This window comes from Octopus bimaculoides, chromosome 2 (genome assembly GCF_046866305.1).
Source record: "Octopus bimaculoides isolate indiv1 chromosome 2, ASM4686630v1, whole genome shotgun sequence".
NCBI classification, from domain to species: Eukaryota; Metazoa; Mollusca; class Cephalopoda; order Octopoda; family Octopodidae; genus Octopus; species Octopus bimaculoides.
Window position 1 is genome coordinate 171,221,762 of NC_142929.1, and position 21,174 is coordinate 171,242,935.

A 21,174-nucleotide genomic window follows, 5' to 3' on the forward strand; every position below is an offset into this window, starting at 1 on the left:
AAAACAAGTAACCCTGCTTGTATAATTTAAACTTCCACATCTGCCATAGTTACATGAATAAATATGTTTCTTAGAGGGGCAGAAGGCCATGAATTCGGTGGGTCGGGATGATACAACCAGTTGAAACAGCCCTAGTACTTGACTAGTGATTTATTTCAGAGACCCAAGAAAACAAAACTGACACCAGCAGGATTTGAACTCAGAATGTAAATGAGCTATAACTAAATGGTATGTCATTTTGTCCAAAACTGATGAGTTAGCCAATCCACTGCTCTTGGTTACAAAAATACATTAAACACACCAAACAATGTCATTCCACATTACAGACACACCCACAAGCCGGTTCTTTTTCATAGTCTGTATATGTGTAGGCTACACCTAGTTTCACAGTTGAAAAACTGAACAAAGGCAACATGATTAGTGCTGAGCAGAATTTTAATGTTGGTCAGTTTATTGTGGCTTTTATTACATACTAACAATAAACTAGTGGTAGAGATGAATGTTGTAAACTAGCGTTACAGATAAGAGCAGAATATAGTAGGCAACTGTTTCTCCTGGTATGCTTACAACACTCACTCAAACTCAAGTCTTTAATAGTCAACTAGTTTCAGGTTACTGACAGTAGCTTAGTTTGTTCATTATGGTCTACGTTAACTAGAACAGACAAGGGAGGAGAGGGAATAAAGATAGCAAGCAGAGAATGAGAGAGAGGGAGATGAGAGAGAGGAGGAAGGAAGGGAAAAGAAGAGTGTAAGAGGGAGGAAAGAAGGAAGTCAGTGAGAAAGAGAAAGGTAATGAAGGCCTATCAGAATAAAATGGAGGGAGGTTTAGTTAAAACTAATGACACGTCCATTTGTGTTATGAAACTGCTAATAATCCCAATTTGGAGAAAGCACACGAAGTTTGACATCCACATATCCCTGTGGAGAAAACTCCCTCAACTGCTGCCCACATTGCTTCCAATTCCACACACTAGGGTAAATCTCCAAAATTATACCTTTCCCTTCTATCAGATTCACCACCATGTACACATATTTGTCAACTGCAAAATAATCCCTTTAGTTGCTTCAATCTAACAAGGAAACCAGCCTTGACAATATCCCTTCCATTACCTTCAGGCAATGCACTCCGGAGGCAATCCCTTCTGTCCCCACCAAACTTTTAAATCTCTCTCTCTCCCCAAAGATATATATCAATCATTAAGAATGCACCTCAGTGTGTCCTATCTCTAGGAAGGGCAATGGGTAACCTCTGATTTTGCCAACTATCATCCTCTTGCACTCATTCTAATACCCTAAGGGTGACAGGGAACAGCTATCAACCTTCTCCAATACCTTGAATTTTTTTCCCTTAATGACCACTAGCTGTAGCTTTCATAAACCTCAAATCTCCTGTCACTCATCAAGAAATTTAGTTGCAAGCAGTGTCGTTGTTCTCAACATCAGCCAAGTTTGCAACCATGTCTGACATACAAATCTCCCCACCTAGGGTTCCAATCATCTTTCATATCAGTGACTTTTTATCAAATTGTGGTGTGCTGATGGAACTTGCTGACCCACACTGGTATGCCTCAGGGTACAGCTTTACCTTTCACATTCTTTTCCCTATAAATTAATATCCAACATAGCATCATTTTCAATAGTGCTCTGTCTAATCTTATGCAAGTCTAATCTTACATCCTCACCTTCCAAATCCTGTGGAGGCGCAATGGCCCAGTGGTCAGGGCAGCGGACTCGCGGTCATAGGATCACGGTTTCGATTCCCAGACCAGGCGTTGTGAGTGTTTATTGAGCGAAAACACCTAAAGCTCCATGAGGCTCCGACAGGGGATGGTAGCGAACCCTGCTGTACTCTTTCACCACAACTTTCTCTCTCTTACTTCCTGTTTCTGTTGTGCCTGTAATTCAAAGGGTCAGCTTTGTCACACTGTGTCATGCTGAATATCCCCGAGAACTACGTTAAGGGTACAAGTGTCTGTGGAGTGCTCAGCCACTTGCACGTTAATTTCACGAGCAGGCTGTTCCGTTGATCAGATCAACTGGAACCCTCGACGTCATAAGCGACAGAGTGCCAACAACCTTCCACATCCAAGTGTTATTTACATACAACCAAGACATCTCACCCTAAATCTGCCCTGACTCAACAAACAGAGATCACTATCAGTCTCCAAAATATCAAATGAAGTCATGCCAATTTTATCAATAGCCAAAAACATATAGAAATCATTATCACACCTTACCCCTCTTAAATTTGAACAGTATGCAACTGGAACCCGCATTATCCCTTCAAATGCTAAACCTCACCATTATGGAAGATCTCTTTGTATCAAACACATCCTCAACATAGCAAAGATGGCCTCTCAAAGACTGGTTTTTCTTCAACAATTACTATCCCAATACAAAGTTCAGGTCACACCTACAATATTCTTCTTACATTTGGGACAGTGGTGTTGCTATACATAGAGACATTCTAAACTGCATTCAGAGAAAGGTGACCTGACTGATTTGCATGAAGTCACTAAGACACACCCTGGCTCACAAATGTGATGTCTCTTCTTTACCTTTTCTACTGCTACCTCAGCAGGTTTTCCTCTTCAGATGACCCTAGATTTGTGCTTAGGTACTCCAAACTCACTTTATCTCTCCAACTCTTCATCTACACATCTACATTGGTTTCTTGTCCAAACCTGTACAGACCACTATCTTCAAAAAGTTAGCTCTTGGGAATTCGTGTTCTGCACATGTTGCAACAGTTTCAATTTTGCTATCCAAGTAAGGCAGCAATAGGATACCGACATCATTTTTTAAGACCCTAGTCAGCCCTGGTATTGCAGATGTATAACAAAAAGCATTCCAATTTTGACTATATGTTCTTTTTTTAAAAAAGAATCAGTGTTTTTAGGACAACATTGTACACTGTGTCCTTACATTTTTCTTTTTCAGTATAGTAGGCTACAATTTGAGGGAAACTCAGTCCCAAAGCAAAATGAAGCAGAAATGTTTCAAATAATTGTGGGCAATGTCAAAAGCCATTTGGATGCTTTTCAAGGATGGTGATGTTTAATGCTGTTGATGTTTAATTTGCCCTTTTCCAGGCAGATGTTTGTAAATGAGGGGATTGGGGGACAAAATGAGAGTTTCTGATTGTTGCACTTCTAGGAAGGATGAATTGGGCAAAGCATTAAGAATATAGACAGAGACAAATAAAGGATGACAAGAGGAAAACAAGTAGGAGCTTGAGCATTGCCAGTTTAGAGAAAACAGTTGTAATTATAAAATAGTCATGAAAGAAACAAGGTCTCAGTAAGTTAGTGACCATAGCATGTTTGTGAGTAAATCTTTGTCAACTGATGGCCTTTCTTTGGAGACAACCATATGGGATGGAGTACTGCTGTTCCAGTTATGTAAGCAATACATTAAGGTACACTTTCACCAAAAAGAGGGTCACCTCAGATCAGATCTAAAGTATTTTGTTGACACAGGGGTGGAGTGAGAGTATTAAGGGCTTTCAGGCATAACTGTTTACCAAGTCTCTTAGCATTGATATCAGTAGAGTTAACATGTAGAGTACGGGCCCCTCAGAGCTCAGGGCCCTCGGGCAGTGTCCGCCCCTGTGTCGACATATAAAGGAAGCCTCAGTGAGGCAGTGGGAGGATGGCTGGACGTATGTGTGTGGATAGATAGAGATAGAGAGAGAGAGAGAGAGAGAGAGAGAGAGAGAGAGAGAGAGAGAGAGAGAGAGAGAGAGAGAGAAAGAGAGAGAAAGAGAGAGAGAAAGAGAGAGAAGTCATAGAATGTCATGAACGATTATGAAGCCTAGCAGTTAAGTTCGTGGCTAAATGTTTTCGAGTTCAAATCTTGCTGAGATCAGCCTCTTTGCACTTTCGTTCTTTCAGAAATCAATACTAGTAGGCATGAAAATGAACTTTTTTCCACACATCATGTTCGTTTAGAAAGAATATGCGAAATGACAATTAAACTACCCTGACATGTTAAGTCAAGCAGTAAGTATTTATGATATAACCACAATAGTTGCTGTAGTTAAACTTTCCGCCTTCCACCGGATGCACACCCACACAAAACCAAAAGAATTTATGAACTGTATAGCGGGTAATGGAAACGGGGCGTACAGACTAAAATAGAATTTTTAAAAATTAGCAATTGTAGACAAAGAAAAAAAAATGAAACATTAAAATCTTTAGATAGTTGAAAAATATATGTGTTTATGAGTGAGAGAGAAAGAGAGAGAGAAAGAGAGAAAAAGAGAGGAGACAGACAGAGCGGTACAGTGAGCATACGACTGGGTAAACTGACTTCAAATGTTCCAATTTCGTTATAAATAATCTGCATCCAAAAGAAAGATTTTAGAAAATCCAGAAAGGTATATAAAAAGATGTATTAGAATTAAAAGCCTGGGAAGGTATGAAAGAAAACGCGTGTGTTGCAGTGTTGTTAGGGCGTGGTCACACTGATTACACTTAAGATGGTGATGGTGGCACGTTCCAGATGCACTTATATCACTAAGGCACCTGCAAGGAAAAAGAGCATAACTATGCCGGAAAAAGATATCAATCAACAGCTACCCTCCACAATTCTCTTAGTCTCTCTATAAATTTTAAGGTCCTTATATACTCACAGTGGCTCTCACACACACACACATTTGTAAATAATCTCAGAAATGATTATATATATCCAACTGAGATTATATAACCGCTTAGGCAAAAAAATGACAATTAAAGAGCTGGATGGAAAATGTTTGATAACGCTAAATTCCTCAGTGGAATTGTCAGGCGTTCTAGCAGACTATGGTGAAACCTACCTCGTTCCATTCAGGGGTTTCGGTATCTTTAATCTCCTTGGTTTTCTTTTCAGTCCCTGCAATGGAATCAATTAATTGGATTATAATAAAATTTCTTGGTTATTTTACTATATTTTTCTTTAAACAACATCCTCCGCACACTACCCACCTCCACAAAAACAGGAGCTTTAAGTTACGGAAAGCACATATACAGAAACAAAATAAAATTAGACTGTTTGTGTTGGTAGGGCCCCGAGTTGCTGTGCAAGTTGAACAGTAAGAGACCAGTGATTGAAATTACAACTTTTATAGAAAGAACTTAATTAGAATGCTTAGGTCTAGTGACCGGCAAAATTCACTTAAGGACCATGCTGTTCCGTTAACAAAACAGTCGAGTTCATCTGATCAAATACAAAACAAAATTATTGGAAAAATCAAATGTCTCTCGTAGAATAGCGATATTTATTTTATCTATCGCAGACAGATAGTAACCCTCGTGAGCTTCGAACTTGGAGCGTCAACTTTAAAGCAATTAACTCGGTACGCCACCCTTTGACATCTCATTACCATTTTGGCGACACAAAATGTTTAATTCATATTATGTTGAATTAAACTTACAAATGCTGGAAGAATTAAGGGGAGGGCTTATTTCAGTCTCACGGTTTTTTCCGATGTATATTATGCAATGCTATCCTGATAAAGTAAGACTTTCATACGGACCGTAACCATAATTTAGGCGAAAGTAAAGAATACGTACACCTGGTGTTTAGGGTTAAAGTTTTTGTTAAGCCAAAAAACGGGTGGTGTACGTATCTTTTTACCTCCACCCATAATCTATGTGTAACAGATTCTTTAAATGTTTCGAAGGATAATTCTAATAATTATACAATCTTTATTTTAAAAAAATATATCGCATTAGTAAACATATAACACACACCAGAAAGAATGGTTCAACAAAATCGCAGAAAACTAGAAATTGTTGAAGTTTTATATAAATGAAAGTTATATACAGCAATGTCTACGGAAGTTTTTAAATATATATATATATGTACATATGTAATATGCACACAAGTGTTCTAAGAGGTAGTATGAATGGGGCAAAGATTTATTTATATATCTTTACAGCTGATTTTGTTGAGTTTAGAATTAGGTAAGTCATGATATAAGGAAACTGCCTGACCAAATATTTCTACAATAAAACAAAGTAATAACTTATAACACATTTTTATTTAGAAATGCCCAGAGAAATGTCATGTCAATTTTTTTTTCTGTAGTTCACTAACATTAACAGGAGCAACAATATATCCAACAAAATGCACATGTGTGTGTGTGTGTGTGCATATATGTATCTGCATGTCTGTGCATATAGGTGTATGTATGTGCATATAGGTGTATGTATGTGCATGTATGTATGTGTATAATAAGCACGTTTTTTTAATACCTTGGAATTTCACGTAACACATAGGGTCCAACTTGAAGAAAGTTTCCACACTGGGAAGTTTGTCAGCGCTGATTACAGTCACTTTGAGTGTCGTCATCCTGAAGGTCTTTTTTTGGTAGAATCAAATGCCTTGTGTATGTATTTATATATCTATCAAAATATCTTTCCACATAAACTATACACACTTATATACATACATCTATACACAACATACACGAGTGGATGTTTGTATATATTTATATGTACATAGATATTTTATCTTCTAGTTTCAACAATCGATGTCAAGACACATGCAATACTCCATCCTTACACCTCCAACCGAGTCAACCCAATAACTCCAAGTCCGAACGCCTACAAACAGAATATGACAGAAAGAGACAACAAAAAAAGTCCTTATGGCTTTTGCTCTTTTATATTATTTTTGTTTTGTCGTGGTTGGTTAGTTTTTTTTTCTTGCTATTCATGTGTGCGTATGTGTGCGTGACAGATTATATATATATATATATATATATATATATATATATATATATATATATATATATATATATATATATATATATATATATATATATATATATATATATATATATATGATTTGATAAAGAGTGTTACGGGAGAAAAACTTCGCAATAGGTCTCGTAATCTGTCAGTCACTCAGTCTATGTATAAATGTAGTTGGTTGTGGTGTTCCCCACTCACACTCCGTCGCTCTCTCTCTCTATTTATTTAACTTAGGGAGGGTGTGTGCGTATATATATATATATATATATATATATATATATATATATATATAGATATATGCTTGCGCGAATACAGACGTGTGTTTGTGTGAAGGCGTGTTTGCAGAGAGAGTTTGTATCTATGAATCTATGACTGAAGGAGTACTTGTTTATGTTTATAGGTTCCTCTCTATCCCCAAATACGCGTATATGTATATATATATATATATAAATACTCACACACACATATATATGTGTGTGTATCTATATACTGAGGTCTTAATGTGTAGGTAGTTGCCCGGAGGCGTCACGAGTCCAGGGGTCCACTGCTGTTATGTGCATGCTTGCTTTCAATAACTATTGAACCAAATACATTTATTTGCCAGGAGGGGGTCATAATGCTGCTAAGATGACCCCTATACACACACACACACACACATATATAGCTGTGCACGTGTCTGTGTTTTTTTTTTTCAGTGAGTTATTTATTCAGTACTACTTAAATACAGAGGTCCCGACGCATCTACGTAACCCTAACACTAACTAACTAACCCTTACTGCTAACGAATGTGCAGTGTACAAACATCTTTACGTAGATGCACCGGGACCTCTGTATTTAAGTAGTACCATTTATTGATTGCTATCTGCATAAGTATTACTGGAAGTGTGAAATGAAAGAGTGAAAGAACTTGTAATATAAAAAGTTGCAATTTTATAGAATATTACACAATTAACAGAAAAGAGAGTGAGGAAGAATGGTAGCAAATCTAGGCTAAGGAGCCGCCTGTCTGTGAGGCAAGCACACCACACGTTTTATGGTGGCGGAATTCTACCGGTAAGATGGAGATGACTTGCTTACTTTTCTTGGGTAGCTGAGAATGAAAGAGAACTAGAGAGATAAATATATAGGGAGAGAGGGGAAGAAAAGTTTAGAAAGGGAAATAGAGAAGGAGTTTGAGAGGGAAAGAGTACGTGAAATAGTGAGGGAAGTGAAGAAGTAAAAGAAGTCGTACTAAAAGTTAAAGTCGAAGGAGCAGTGGGAGATAGCAAGAAAAAAAGAGATAGAGGGGGAAGGATATGTCGGTGAATAAAAATAGATTATGTGTGTATGAGAGAGAAAGAGAGAGAGCGTTTCTAATATAGGCACAAGGCCCCTCCCTGTTCGTTTTAGCTAAACTTTTCTGACATTACTCTCTTTTTAATATATACATATATCCTTTCATTGCACATGCGTGCGCACTCATACACATATTTGACGAAGAGAGAGAGAGAAGAGGGTAATGGAAGAAAAGTCTGGTAGAAAACAGGAAAGATCGGTGTATTGTGAGAGACGCAGCGAAATAAGAGGCAAAAAAGAATGAAAAGTCTGAGAGAGACAGAGAGAGAGAGAGAAGGGAGAGAAAGAGAGAGACAGACAGAGGGGGGGGGGAATTATGACAGGGAATAGAAAATAAAAGGCAAAAGATGAGAGAAAACCAGGGGTTTTGTTTGAAAATCCAGTGCAAAAGAGGAAAACAGGAATAAATGGAGGAAAGTGGGGAAATATCGATAGAGGAACAAACCAGACTAAGCGGGGTGGGGTACGGAGTAATGAAAGAAAAGTGCGACTAGATGGGGAAATAGAGAGGAGATTGAATGAGTGAATAAAAAGCGGTGGACGGGCGAGAAATGCGAGAGAAGGGAGAACAGAGAGGAAAATAGAGCGAGACAAATGAAAACAGAAGAATGTGAATGAAGGAAAAGGGGTAAAAAAAAAGAAAACATCAAAGAACAGACGTAGGAACAAAAAAAACGACAGCGGAAAGTTAGTCAGGTGGGGAAAATGGCTTGAATGAAAGAGAGATAGGGCAGACATTTGTGGTGAGAGGGGAGTAGTTGGAGAAGGTCGAAGTGAGGGGGGAAGGGTGCTAGAGAGAAAAAAGTCAAGTCGACAAGAGAACGAAACATTAAATGAGAGAGATAATGAAAGCTAAGCGGGATTTAGCGGTGATAGAAACAAAAAGAAGGAAGAGAAGCTTGGTACGAAGATCACCGAGTAAAGGAAAGAAATTAAAAAAAAGCTAGGCAGTAGCGAAAGAGAGAAAGAAATATGTATGAGAGAGAGAGAGAGAGAGAGAGAGAGAGAGGTGGTAGGCTGAGAATAGAACCAAAGGCTGAGGGAGGAGGAACCAAAAATCTTTTTGATTTTGATTTTGGCGTTTTGGTGTTTTGTCATCTGCTATTATGACTGAAACAGTTATATGACATAAGATATATGGAGGCTTATGAGGATCAGTGCCAGCAAATGAACCCGAGAGAGACCTCACAGTGGTAATTTGGATTGGTACAAATAACAACCAAGTCTGCCTCAAATTACACTCTTCTATCTTTAAAGATGAAGGGATAATGTGACCCCTGGATACTTTCTTCTTTATCCTTTCAGCATTTAAATTAGTTATATCAGGCTTAAATATTCTGCTTATTTTATATTCAAACTGACCAGATCCTACGTCGTGCATTTAGCTTACTATATCGTTTTAAAAATAAACAAAATAAACAATCATACCATCGAAATTTCGGAGCCACGAAGTTATGCATGATTAATTAAAAACAATTAATTAAAAACAGTCTGAATAAGCATTACATCTGACAGTAATCTGAATGCTAAAGAGTGAATACCAACCCACCCGAGACTGCCTGTTCTTTGATACAAACTTCCCGTTTGAAAGTGATTTAAATTTAAACCTTCCGTTAAAATTTCATGTTAATTTAAGTTCCAAACACCAGATTAATGATAACAAAGTTATTTACTAAATTCTTCATTTTTGTTTAAATTACCTGAAATAAATGCAAAAATATCGTAACAAATGAGTTAAACCACAGGTTTTAATTTCATAAGAAAATTAAAAATATGTTTAGTAAAAACATGGATATGACTCCATATACATGTAGACTTGTAACCCACACTACATGTCTGTCTATTGACCTTATACTATTGCATCAATGATTTGTATCATTCACATTTTCTATTCACATCTTTAATAAGTAGTTTTACGTAATCTTTCAGCAACTTGAAGTGGGGAGGAGATAAGCTGCTCAACAGTCCCGGATAATTGTTTTAGAAAGATGAAACTCATTCCAAGTTGCTGAAAGCCCTGAGATTTAACCAGGGAGACTTAATTTCACAGTGCAATAAAATATGTCTATTAAACATATGAATATCACACCATATGTGTATTTATTCAAATACTACATGGTTTTTGGTCTGGCGCTCTACTTTCTGCACTTCAACACCTTCCATTACTATTTCTAGGTATATTTTGGTAAAAGGCACAAGGTCATCAATTTTAGGAGACAGGCTTAATTAAAGAAATCAACCCCAGCACTTAATCTTTTAAATCTGATACTTACTCTACTACTCTTTTCTACTGAACCACTAAGTTATAGCGACATAAACAAACCAACGCTGGTTGTCAAATAGTGAAAGGAAAGACTTAAAACACACGCACACACACACATGCACCCCCACACACCCTCACGCTCAATTGATACAGACCTACCCACGCAGTACTTGACTGGTATTTTATTTAGTTGATCCTCAAAGGATGAAAAGCAAAGTTGACTTCTGTGGGATTTCAACACAGAATGTAAAGATCTAGAAGAAATACAAAGTTTAGAACTTTGTATTTCTTCTGCCAATATTACAATAATATTAAGGCGGCAAACTGGTAGACTTGTAAGCAGCTGCATTTCATCCATCTTTATGCTCTGAGTTCAAATTCCATCAGGATCAACTTTGCCTTCCATCCTTTCAGAGTCGATAAAACAAGTACCAGTTGAACCCTGGAGTCGATGTAATCAACTTACCCTCTCCTCCGAAACTTGAAACCAATATCACGATAATATTAATTAATAACTTTGGTTCTACCAATCTCACGATAATATTAACAATTTCTAATATAGACACAAGGCACGTTTTTATGAGAAAGGAAAAAGGCAGTTGATTAAAAAGACTCTAGCACTTATTTAATAGACATCCCAGAAGAGTGAAAAGGTAAGTTGACCTTTGTGAAGTTTGAACATACAATGGAGACGACTGTAGTTATATACTACATGTGTTGTACTAATTCTATGATCCACAGATCTAATAATAAGGATTTCCTGGTAAAGTATAAGATCTATGATTGAAGGAGAGGAAGCGGAGTTAAGAGCTTCAATTAGAGTTAGTTATTGATCTACATACGTATTGCAGTGTAGTGAGTAAGAAAACAACATGATTGATTGTTGTCATAGTAGCAAATGCAATACAGTATTGTTTGACTCAGGGCTATTGAATGCATACTTAAATCTGTATATCTATATATACATGCATGCATACACCTTAGATCTAGGACAGAGAAAAGAAATCATGAACAGTAGTTTAAGTCAGTTGTGCAGTAATTAACCTACGGTAGAAGATAAAAGAGAAAGCATCTCTGACAAATTACTGGGAAATCTGCAGACGTTACGTCCAGATCAGGCCTTGGACTAACTGTCAAAAAATACAAACATGTGCTTAGGGCACCAAGGAAAGAGAAATACAGAGTACTTTCGTTTTTTCCCCCCCTCTGTTGGATTTTCCATGGTGCACTGAATAAATGATATTTTTTTTAATTAATAAAAAAAGGGGCTAAAATATACATTCTTTTCTTGTTGCTATAGTTGTAAGTACTGCATTTTAACGTGTATAAGGAACCCTTTTTCGTCAAAAATTAGGTTAAAAAAATATGGGTGTTTCTTATACATGGATAGTATTATAATCCCTTACAAGACTTTTTTTTCCAAATGTTAAGCCTCCAAAATTAGAGGGTTCCTTATACACGTTAAAATACGGTAAATGATTTGTTTATATTGCTTAATATTATTTAGTGTTAAATAAATGAAATTTAAAAACAGGTTATATCTTAAAATAGCTCTAGGGTCTAGCTTGGGGAGTGGCCAGCAACAGAAAAAGAAAAAGAGAAAAAAAAGAAATGAATCGTTTTAGCCTAACCCTAACCCTAATTTAAACTAGCCATATCTAGCCAAAATATTCTACTTGTTTTATGTTCAACCTGGCTAAATGTGGGCCCTCACACCTACTCTACAATGTCATTACGAAAATAAACGATCACATAATCAAAAACTTGAAGCTACAAGATATTTCATGTTTTATTCAAAACAATGTGAGTAAATAAGCATTACGTTTGAAAGAATAATCCGAATGCTAAAATGTTTTTCTTATTTTTTTCACATTTTTTAACATTTGTTATGTTTTAATGACTTGTCAACTTTAATACGAAATAGCTTCTAAAATACGAAATTTTGTCAAAAACGTTCAGAGTAAACACAATGTTCTACGTGAGAAATTCTACCGGTATTCGAAGTTTCAAACAGTTTAGTTTAAAAAATTAATTAAAAAATCTGCGATTGAGATGGAACAGATCCCCCAAAAATTAATTAAAAAACCTGTGATTGAGATGGAATAGATCCCAAAAGGGCAAAAGTCAATAATATTAATGCTGTTCTCATGGAAACAAGCAATGACAGGAAGATCTGACATTGAATTGGCTAAAAGTTTAGACTTTTAAAGCGTGTAACCACCTTCTCAGGATATACATTGAGACTACTAATTACATAACCGAGTTTTCCAATAACAACAGGTATAAATTTAAAGCCATGATGACACTTAGATAAGGGTCACCTCATCTCCTAAACACAGCAAACAATGTTGTCCTCTCAACCCTTCCTTTCTGTAATTCAGTGTTTCTCCAAGTGGATTCTGGAGATACCTTGAGTTCCATGAAAATTTTCTGGAGTTATACAAGAAAATGTGTCTTTAAATAAAATTTAATAATCTATTTTAAGCATTCGCCATTTTCAAAATAGAAAGGTACCATTTTTTTTTTTTTTTTGCTTTTTTTTGTGTGTGAAAAAATTCCCTCTCTGAAAGTTCTCATTTCATTTGATGTCATATTCAAATTCTGGTGGTAGGGGTTTACTTTGAAATGTAGATATAGGCGCAGGTATGGCTGTGTCATAAGTAGCTTGCTTTCCAACCATGTTGTCTTGGGATCAGTCCCACTGTGCAGCACCTTGGACAAGTGTCTTTGGTTGTAGTCCCAGGCTGGCCAAAGCCTTGTGAGAGGATTCAGTAAGATGGAGACTGAAAAAAGCCTGTCATGTATATGTATTCATGTATGTATGAGGAGCACTCGGTCAGTAACAATGATGAGGGTCCCAGCTGATACGATCAACGGAACAGCCTGCTCGTGAAATTAACGTGTTGAGTGGCTGAGCACTCCACAGACACGTGTACCCTTAACGTAGTTCTCAGAGAGATTCAGTATGACACAGAGTGTGACAAGGCTGGCCCTTTGAAATACAGGTACTACTCATTTTTGCCAGCTGAGGGGAGTGGAGCAACGTGAAATAAAGTGTCTTGCTCAAGGACACAATGAGTTGCTGGTAATTGAACTTACGACCATGACCACTAATCCACATGCCTTCCGTGGAGTACTCAGCCACTTGCACGTTAATTTCAAAAGCAAGCTGTTCCATTGATCGTATCAGCTCGGACCCTTGCCGTTGTAACTGATGAAGTGCTCCTGTCTATGTATGTATGTATGCATGTATGTATGTGTGTGTATGTATGTATGTATGTATGTATGGATGGATATGTATGTACGTATGTGTGTGTGTATGTATATATGTATGTATACATTTATATGTGTGTACACCTTGAGCAAATGTCTTCAACTATAGCCCCAGCTGACTAATGCCTTGTGAGTGAATTTGATTGATGGAAACTGTGTGGAATTCTGTCATATATATATATATATGTGTGTCTGTGTGTGTGCATGCATGTGTGTGTGTGGGGGGGGATTTGGGTGATTGGGTTTTGGGTGGATGTGCATGGGGGTGTGTGTGTGCATGTGTATGAGTGTGTTTTAAGCCCTTCCTCTCACTACTTGATAACTGGTGTTGGTTTGTTTATATCCCTGTAACTTAGTGATTCAGCTAAAGAGAGTAACGGAGTAAGTATTAAAAAATTAAACACTGGGGTTGATTTCTTCAAATAAACTCATCAAGGTAGGGCTCCAGTGTGGCCACAGTCAATGATTGAAAGCTCTAAAAGATAAAAGAAATAAACGAACAGATTGTGACAAAAGTTACATGTCTCTGGATCTATTCCATTTGTGATTGTGATGGAACAGATCCAACTTTTGTCATATCCACAACAATAACCACCTGCCATCTGTTTCCTTTTTCCTGCCAAATTCTTATTTAAATTTAAACACCTTCTGGCCTTTATAAACATTTTCTAATCTTTATAAAAAGTTTTGTTTTCCTAAATTTTCTTAGAAATTTATCTCAGTATAAAATTTGTTAACTCTTGAAAAAAATATTCTGCTCTTGTTAAAACCTAAAGATTTTCCACTCCAGCTAAAGCCAAAAGATTTTGTACTCCTCCTAAATATTCTATGCATTTCCTAAAAACTTCTGTGTCTCTTTAAACAATTTTTACCCATCCTAAAAATTCTGTATCTCTATAAATAGAACAACTTCATTGCTAATAAAAATGATTTAGTTTATTCTTTCACTTGTTTTAGTCACTGACTGCGGCCATTTTGTAGCACCAACTTGAAGGGTTTTTTTTAGTTGAACAAATCTATCAGTCTCTTTTACCAAACCTCTAAACACCCCAACACCAGTTGTTTAGCAGTAATGGGGGGGGGGATAAACACAGACACAAAGACACACACATAAATATATATACATATATATATATACATAATACATACATACATACATATATATATATATATATATATATATATATATATATATATATATATATATATATATATATATATATATATATATATCATCATCATCATCATCATCATCGTTTAACATCCGCTTTCCATGCTAGCATGGGTTGGACGATTTGACTGAGGACTGGTGAAACCGGATGGCAACACCAGGCTCCAATCTAAATTTGGCAGAGTTTCTACAGCTGGATGCCCTTCCTAACGCCAACCACTCAGAGAGTGTAGTAGGTGCTTTTACGTGTCACCTATATATATATATATATATATGTACCATAAATAATATATAATTATATGCATATATCCATACATATATGTACATACCGACATCTACATGCATACATACAAGCATATATGGGTACAGGACATCACAAAAAACATTAAACACAATGAGAAATGAAAACATAAAGACGAGGACAGAAAACGAACTTTTTTTCGAACAATGAAAAAAACAAACATTGAAATGAGACATGCAACATAAAGAATATTACCCATCTTCAGTTGTCCCTGTTCCAACTACTCCGCGTTTCGAAGGCAAGGACAATACGCGACTTCGTTGGAGCAGTCCTTCCCGCAAATATACATACATACATACATACATTGAATGAGAGAACGAAGAAAATGCGACTCTTCTGGATGGTCTCCTTGTTTAAGTTGGTGAATGCTGCCATAATCCTTACCTTCAATTCATCTTTGGTGTTACAAGGAGTTTTGTTGGTCTCTCGCTTAGCTGCATCCCACATATAATAATCAATGGGGTTGCAGTCTGGGGAGTTAGGTGGCCAGATATTAGGGATGATGTGGTTACAGAAATTGTCTGACAGCCATGACTGGGTTCTCGTGCTTGTGTGGCATGGTGCAGAGTCCTGTTGCGAGACATAAGATCTTCCAGAAGCCACCCTCTTCACCCAGGGCAGCACTACCTCCAGCTGGCACTTGATGTAGGCCTTTGTGTTCAGTCTGAGGCCATGTGGGAAGATGAACAGAGATACAACATCGCCATCACTAGTGATCACTCCAAACACTATGATGTTGACTGGATGCTTGATTTTTATCACTCTTGGTACATGTCCTCAGATTGCACCAGATTGCACTGTCCTCAGATTGCACTGACCTCAGATTGACACCCGAACACTCTGAAATGTTCGTATTGAAACTTCTGGTGAGAATGCCAAGCAGTCCTGCATCTCATTTCCAAATTTCTGGCTGAGTAAATTGTGTCATGGTACTGTTTTTCTCGCAGTCAACGTCCACCTGACCCTACTATACTGTGTAGTGAACAAAATCAAAACCAAACAATGTGCATATGCGAAATTAAAAATATATAATGGCGACAATTTACCCATCACATGGCCTTCTTTCAGAGGCTGTCTTCCAAATCCACTCACAAGGCTTTGGTTGACTCGAGGCTATAGTAGAAGACACTTGCCCAAGGTACCATGCAGTGGGACTGAACCTGAAACCATGTGGTTGGGCAGCAGACTTCTTACCACACAACTACACCTGCAAAATATCATCAAGTAGCATATCAAATTTTACATCAATATTCTGAATAATTAAGGCAACAAGCTGGCAGAATCGTTAGCACACAGGGGAAAATGCTTTAGTGGCATTTCATCCATCTCTACATTCTGAGTTCAAATTCCACTGAAGCCAACTTTACTTTGCATCCTTTCGGGGTCAATAAAATAAGTAACATTTGAGCATAGGAGGTCGATGTAGTCAACTTACACCTTCCTCTGAACTTGCTGGCCTTGCAGCCAAAATTTAAAACCAATATTTTAAATAATTAGAAGTAAATATTTTTAGGTGGGTGGGAACAATTTTCCAGGTCCCCATTACTAGTTAATTCTCAATCTGACCTTAGGTATTTTTTAGGACACCTCGGTCATGTATTTTTTGAGCAGACACATACATATGAATGATTATAGACATACACACTCAACTACTTTATCTATCTATCCATCCATCCATCCATCCATCCATCCATCCATTTATCCATCCATCTGTCTATCCGTCCATCCATCCCTCTATCTATCTATCTGTCTATCTATCTATCTATCTATCTATCTATCTATCCATCCATCCATCCATCCATCTATATTTCTTTCTTTCTTTCTTTGTGAAAAGCACCTGTGCCAATGTTGTGTAAAAAGCACCCATACAGGTGCCATGTAATAGGCACCTATGCCAGCACTGTGTAAATAGCATTCATGCTGGTGCCGCTTAGTGAGCACCTGTGCTGGCACCATGTAAGAAACACCTGTGCTGATGCTGTGTCTACAAACACTTGCTGGTGTCACATAAAAGGCACCCAGTACACTCTGTAAAGTGGTTGGCATTAGGAAGGATATCCAGTTGTAGAAATGATGCCAAAACAGACATGAAGCCTGGGCAGCTCTTCAGCTTGCCAGCTCCTTTCAAACTGTCCAACCCATGCCAGCATGGAAAACAGATGTTAAATCATGATGATGATATATATATGTTTATGTGTATATCGTGTATGTGTGTATATGTGTATACATACATAAATATATCATCATCGTCATCATCATCGTCATCATCATCGTCATCATCATCGTCATCATCATCATCATCATCATCATCATCATCATCATCATCATCATCATCATCATCATCATCATCATTTAATGTCAACTTTTCATGGTTTGACTGGAACTGGTAAGCCAGAGATCAGCACCAGTTTCCAGTCTGTTTTGGCTTGGTTTCTATGGGTGGATGCCTTTCCTAACGCCAACCACTCCAAGAGTGCAATGGTTGCTTTTTATGTGCCACTAGCATGGGTGTCATTTACATGACACCAACAATGGCCATGACTATGATTTCATGGGTACCATTTACATGACATCAGCAACAACCTAATTTCTCAAGATTGGTATTTAGGCAGTGTGTTACATAGCCCAGTGCCCCAGTAATTACAGGTATAAACATGAACTTGTAATCTGGAGGGAGTAACTGCAGATTTCTGAATAGTTCAGCATAGGTGTTCTTTTTTTCACTGATCTTCAGCTTTATGTTAATATCCGCTGGGCAGCTAATTTCCACAACTGTGCACAGTTTCTCTTCTCTATCCCAAATCATTATAACTATTGTGCTTACATTTTATTGAGGTCTTCACTGGTACATTCCACTAGTATTCCTTTTTAGTATGAGTGGCTATGGCTTCTACCATATTGTAGGTTGTTATTCTTTTGTTCTTGGGATTATCTTTCTGATGGATTTCATTATAGAGTGTCCTAGCTACAACATCATGTCTCATTGGTAGATAATACTGCAATGACATTTTCGGACAACTGCTTATGATGTGGGTGATATCTTCAGTGTGAATTCCACAAAGTCTGCATCAGTTGTCACACTTTACAGCTTTACCTGCATCTCTATACCTTTTGTGCATCAAGTACTTGGTTGATATTTCCTGTTCCTGGATTGCAAATGCATACTCTTCGAAGTGGAAGGTAGTAATCCGGCTATTGGTCCATAGTAAACTGCTTTGATGATCGATGTTACTATCATCACAGAGCTTTCTAGTAACATATCCATGTATAGTCTTCTGCTCATGTAGGCTCGTCCTTTCATATGTATGTACGTACATATGTATGTATGTGGGTATGTATGTATGTATGTCTGTACATACATATGTACAATGTATGTATGTATGGATGGATGTATTGCTAATTAAATAGTAAAAAAAGTATACACACACAGAGATATATCTTGTTAATTTCTTGGATTCAATCATTGGACTATGGATATGATGGTTGACAACTATATTCAATTACATTTAACTTCAGTCCTTGTCTTATCAAGTGGTACTTATCATTATTAAGTGGTACTTTTCATTATCTGTCTCAGAAGAATAAAGGGCAAAATGCACCAGGGATAATTTTGAACATGTTTTACAAATATATGCTTACAACTACGAAATGATGTTCAAGTGTGTTAATGTGTGTGTGTTGTGAAGGCACGTGGCTTAGTGGTTAGAGTATTTGGCTCGCAATTGTAAGGTTGTGAGTTTGATTCCCAGCGGTGCATTATTTTACGTAGCTCCAGTTCACTCAGCTACCAAACATGAGTGGTACCTGTAATTCAAAGGGCCAGCTTTGTCACATTCTGTGACATACTGAATCTCCCTGGGAATTACGTTGAGGGTACATGTGTTTGTGGAGTGCTCAGCCACTCGCACGTTAATTTCACAAGCTGGTTGTTCTGTGGATCGGATCACTTGGAACTCTTGTCATTGTAAGCGACAGAATGCCAGTTTGTGTGTGTGTGAGTGTATGCGTGCATGTGTGTGTGTGTGTGTGTGTGTGTGTGTGCATGTCTGTGTGATAAATATCTACAATTCTGTCTTCCATAGTGACATATTATCTTGCTCATAAACAAATGAGGGTTGGCAAGAGTAAAGGGCCAACAGCCATAAAAAAAAATCTATCTCAACAGATATCATTTGACCCATGCAAGCATGGAAATATGGATGTTAAACAATGATGATGATATGTGAGTCCCTGTGCATATGAACAAGTATTCTGGTTGTTTAAACAACAGAACTGCTGCACATTCAATTACAATGCAAGCAGCAGGGTATTCCATTGATATATATATCCTTAACATGATTCTCATGTGGCATCAGCTTGTCACACAATGTGACAAAGTTCACCTGTTGATTTACAGGCACAATTGATACAACATGCTTCCATGCATTTTCTGTCTATGCAATCTTGCTTACAAAGCATTAGTTGAGTCATGAATTTGACCCCACCAAGAGTCATCTTAGGCAAGTGTCATCATGTATGTATATATACATACATCTATCTATTTATCTATCTGTCTGTCTGTCTGTTTCTCTCTCCTCTCTCTCTCTCTCTCTCTCTCTCTCTCTCTCTCTCTATATATATATATATATATATATATATATATATATATATATATATATATATATATACACATACATATATATTTGTTTGTTTATAGTTTCCGCTTAGAGCTGCGGCCATGCTGATGCACCGCCGTGTAAATTTATAAATATATATATAAATTTATATCTATATTTATGTAAGTATGTATGTATGTATATATCTATCTATCTTTCAATCTGGCACTGTAAATGTAGGCACATTGAAAGGTAGGTCTAGTGAGATTGTAGAGTTGCTGAAACAGAGACGTGTTGATGTATGTTGCATACAAGAGGTAAGATGGAGAGGAGCTTCAGCCAGAGTCCTCACAGGCAAAGCACATAGGTATAAACTCTTCTGGGAAGGTAACCCAGCAAAAACCAAAGTCTTAGTCAGTAGGAAGGCTGTCAAATCCCAAACCCCTTCAGGTAGATGGTCCTGCTTGATCTGTAGAAAAGGCATGGGTAGAAACTGCATACAATGTACCCGGTATAGGCTATGGACACATAAAAGGTGCAGCAATATCAAAGGAAGGTTAACTGGGATGATAGTTTTTGTGTGTGGCAGATGCACAAGGGCAATAAACACTGAAGATGTACAGAATATAGATTTCATCACATGCCAGGGGGAGAAACTAGAAGTAGTTAACAGCTTCTGCTACCTAGGCGACCAAGTCTGTAGTTGGGGGTGGTTGCTCTGAGAGAGTAGCAGCTAGAATAAGAATAGCTTGGGCAAAGTTCAGAGAGTTCCTACCTCTGCTGGTGACAAAGGATGAAAGGTAGACTGTATGATGCTTGTGTGTGAACTGCCATGCTACACGGCAGTGAAACATGGGCCATAACTGCTGAGGAGATGCGTAGGCTTGAAAGAAATGAAGCTAATATGATACACTGGATGTATAATGTCAGTGTGCACACACGACAGTGTAAGTGCCCTGTGAGAAAAGTTGAGCATAAGAAGCTTCAAATGTGGTGTGTAACTTGAAGAGTATCCAGCTGCCCCCCTCTAAATTTGCAACAAGCATTAATCAGGCTCCTTGAATTGTTGTTGACTAAATGAAATTTCCGATGTCGACTATGGGCTCCCCAAAAATGCAGATTATTCAGATTTGAGTATACTGCACTGGGTTTTATCTTTGTTTAAGGCCATTTTCCGACGATAAAATATTGACACCACTTATGCATTATAAGTAGCGTATGTTATATCATGAAACCTTTTTGTCCAATCTGGCAGAGGAAATGAGAAGATAATTAAAATTTTTGTCGGCACCCTGTTGATGCTTCATGTTACCATCCTGTGCATCAGCAGTCCATGTGTGTGTGTGCAGTTGGGTAAAGTCACAACAAACCCATTCATCCATTCTCCAGAAGTGCTCTGTTGATGTTTCACGTTTCCAATCCTGTGCAACGCAGTATGTCTGCTTTCTATGTCATCCATATCTGAACTATGTAATGCAAAATGTTCATACACAAAAA

General features: G+C 37.5%; 1 protein-coding gene across 5 annotated transcripts in view; it reads right to left on the reverse strand.

The window, feature by feature from the left end:
* The window catches only part of LOC106876851 (myoferlin), a 198,796-nt gene extending 192,176 nt beyond the window's left edge, over window positions 1–6,620 (reverse strand). For all 5 annotated transcript variants that reach the window (XM_089348070.1, XM_089348069.1, XM_089348068.1 and 2 more), the window contains exons 1-2: window positions 6,239–6,620; window positions 4,819–4,874 (exon numbers count right to left, since the gene is read on the reverse strand). In XM_089348070.1, the coding sequence (XP_089204196.1) occupies window positions 4,819–4,874; window positions 6,239–6,335 (153 nt within the window). In that variant the 5' untranslated portion in view covers window positions 6,336–6,620. The remainder of the gene's footprint in view (window positions 1–4,818; window positions 4,875–6,238) is intronic.
* Between the last annotated feature and the right edge of the window lie 14,554 nt (window positions 6,621–21,174).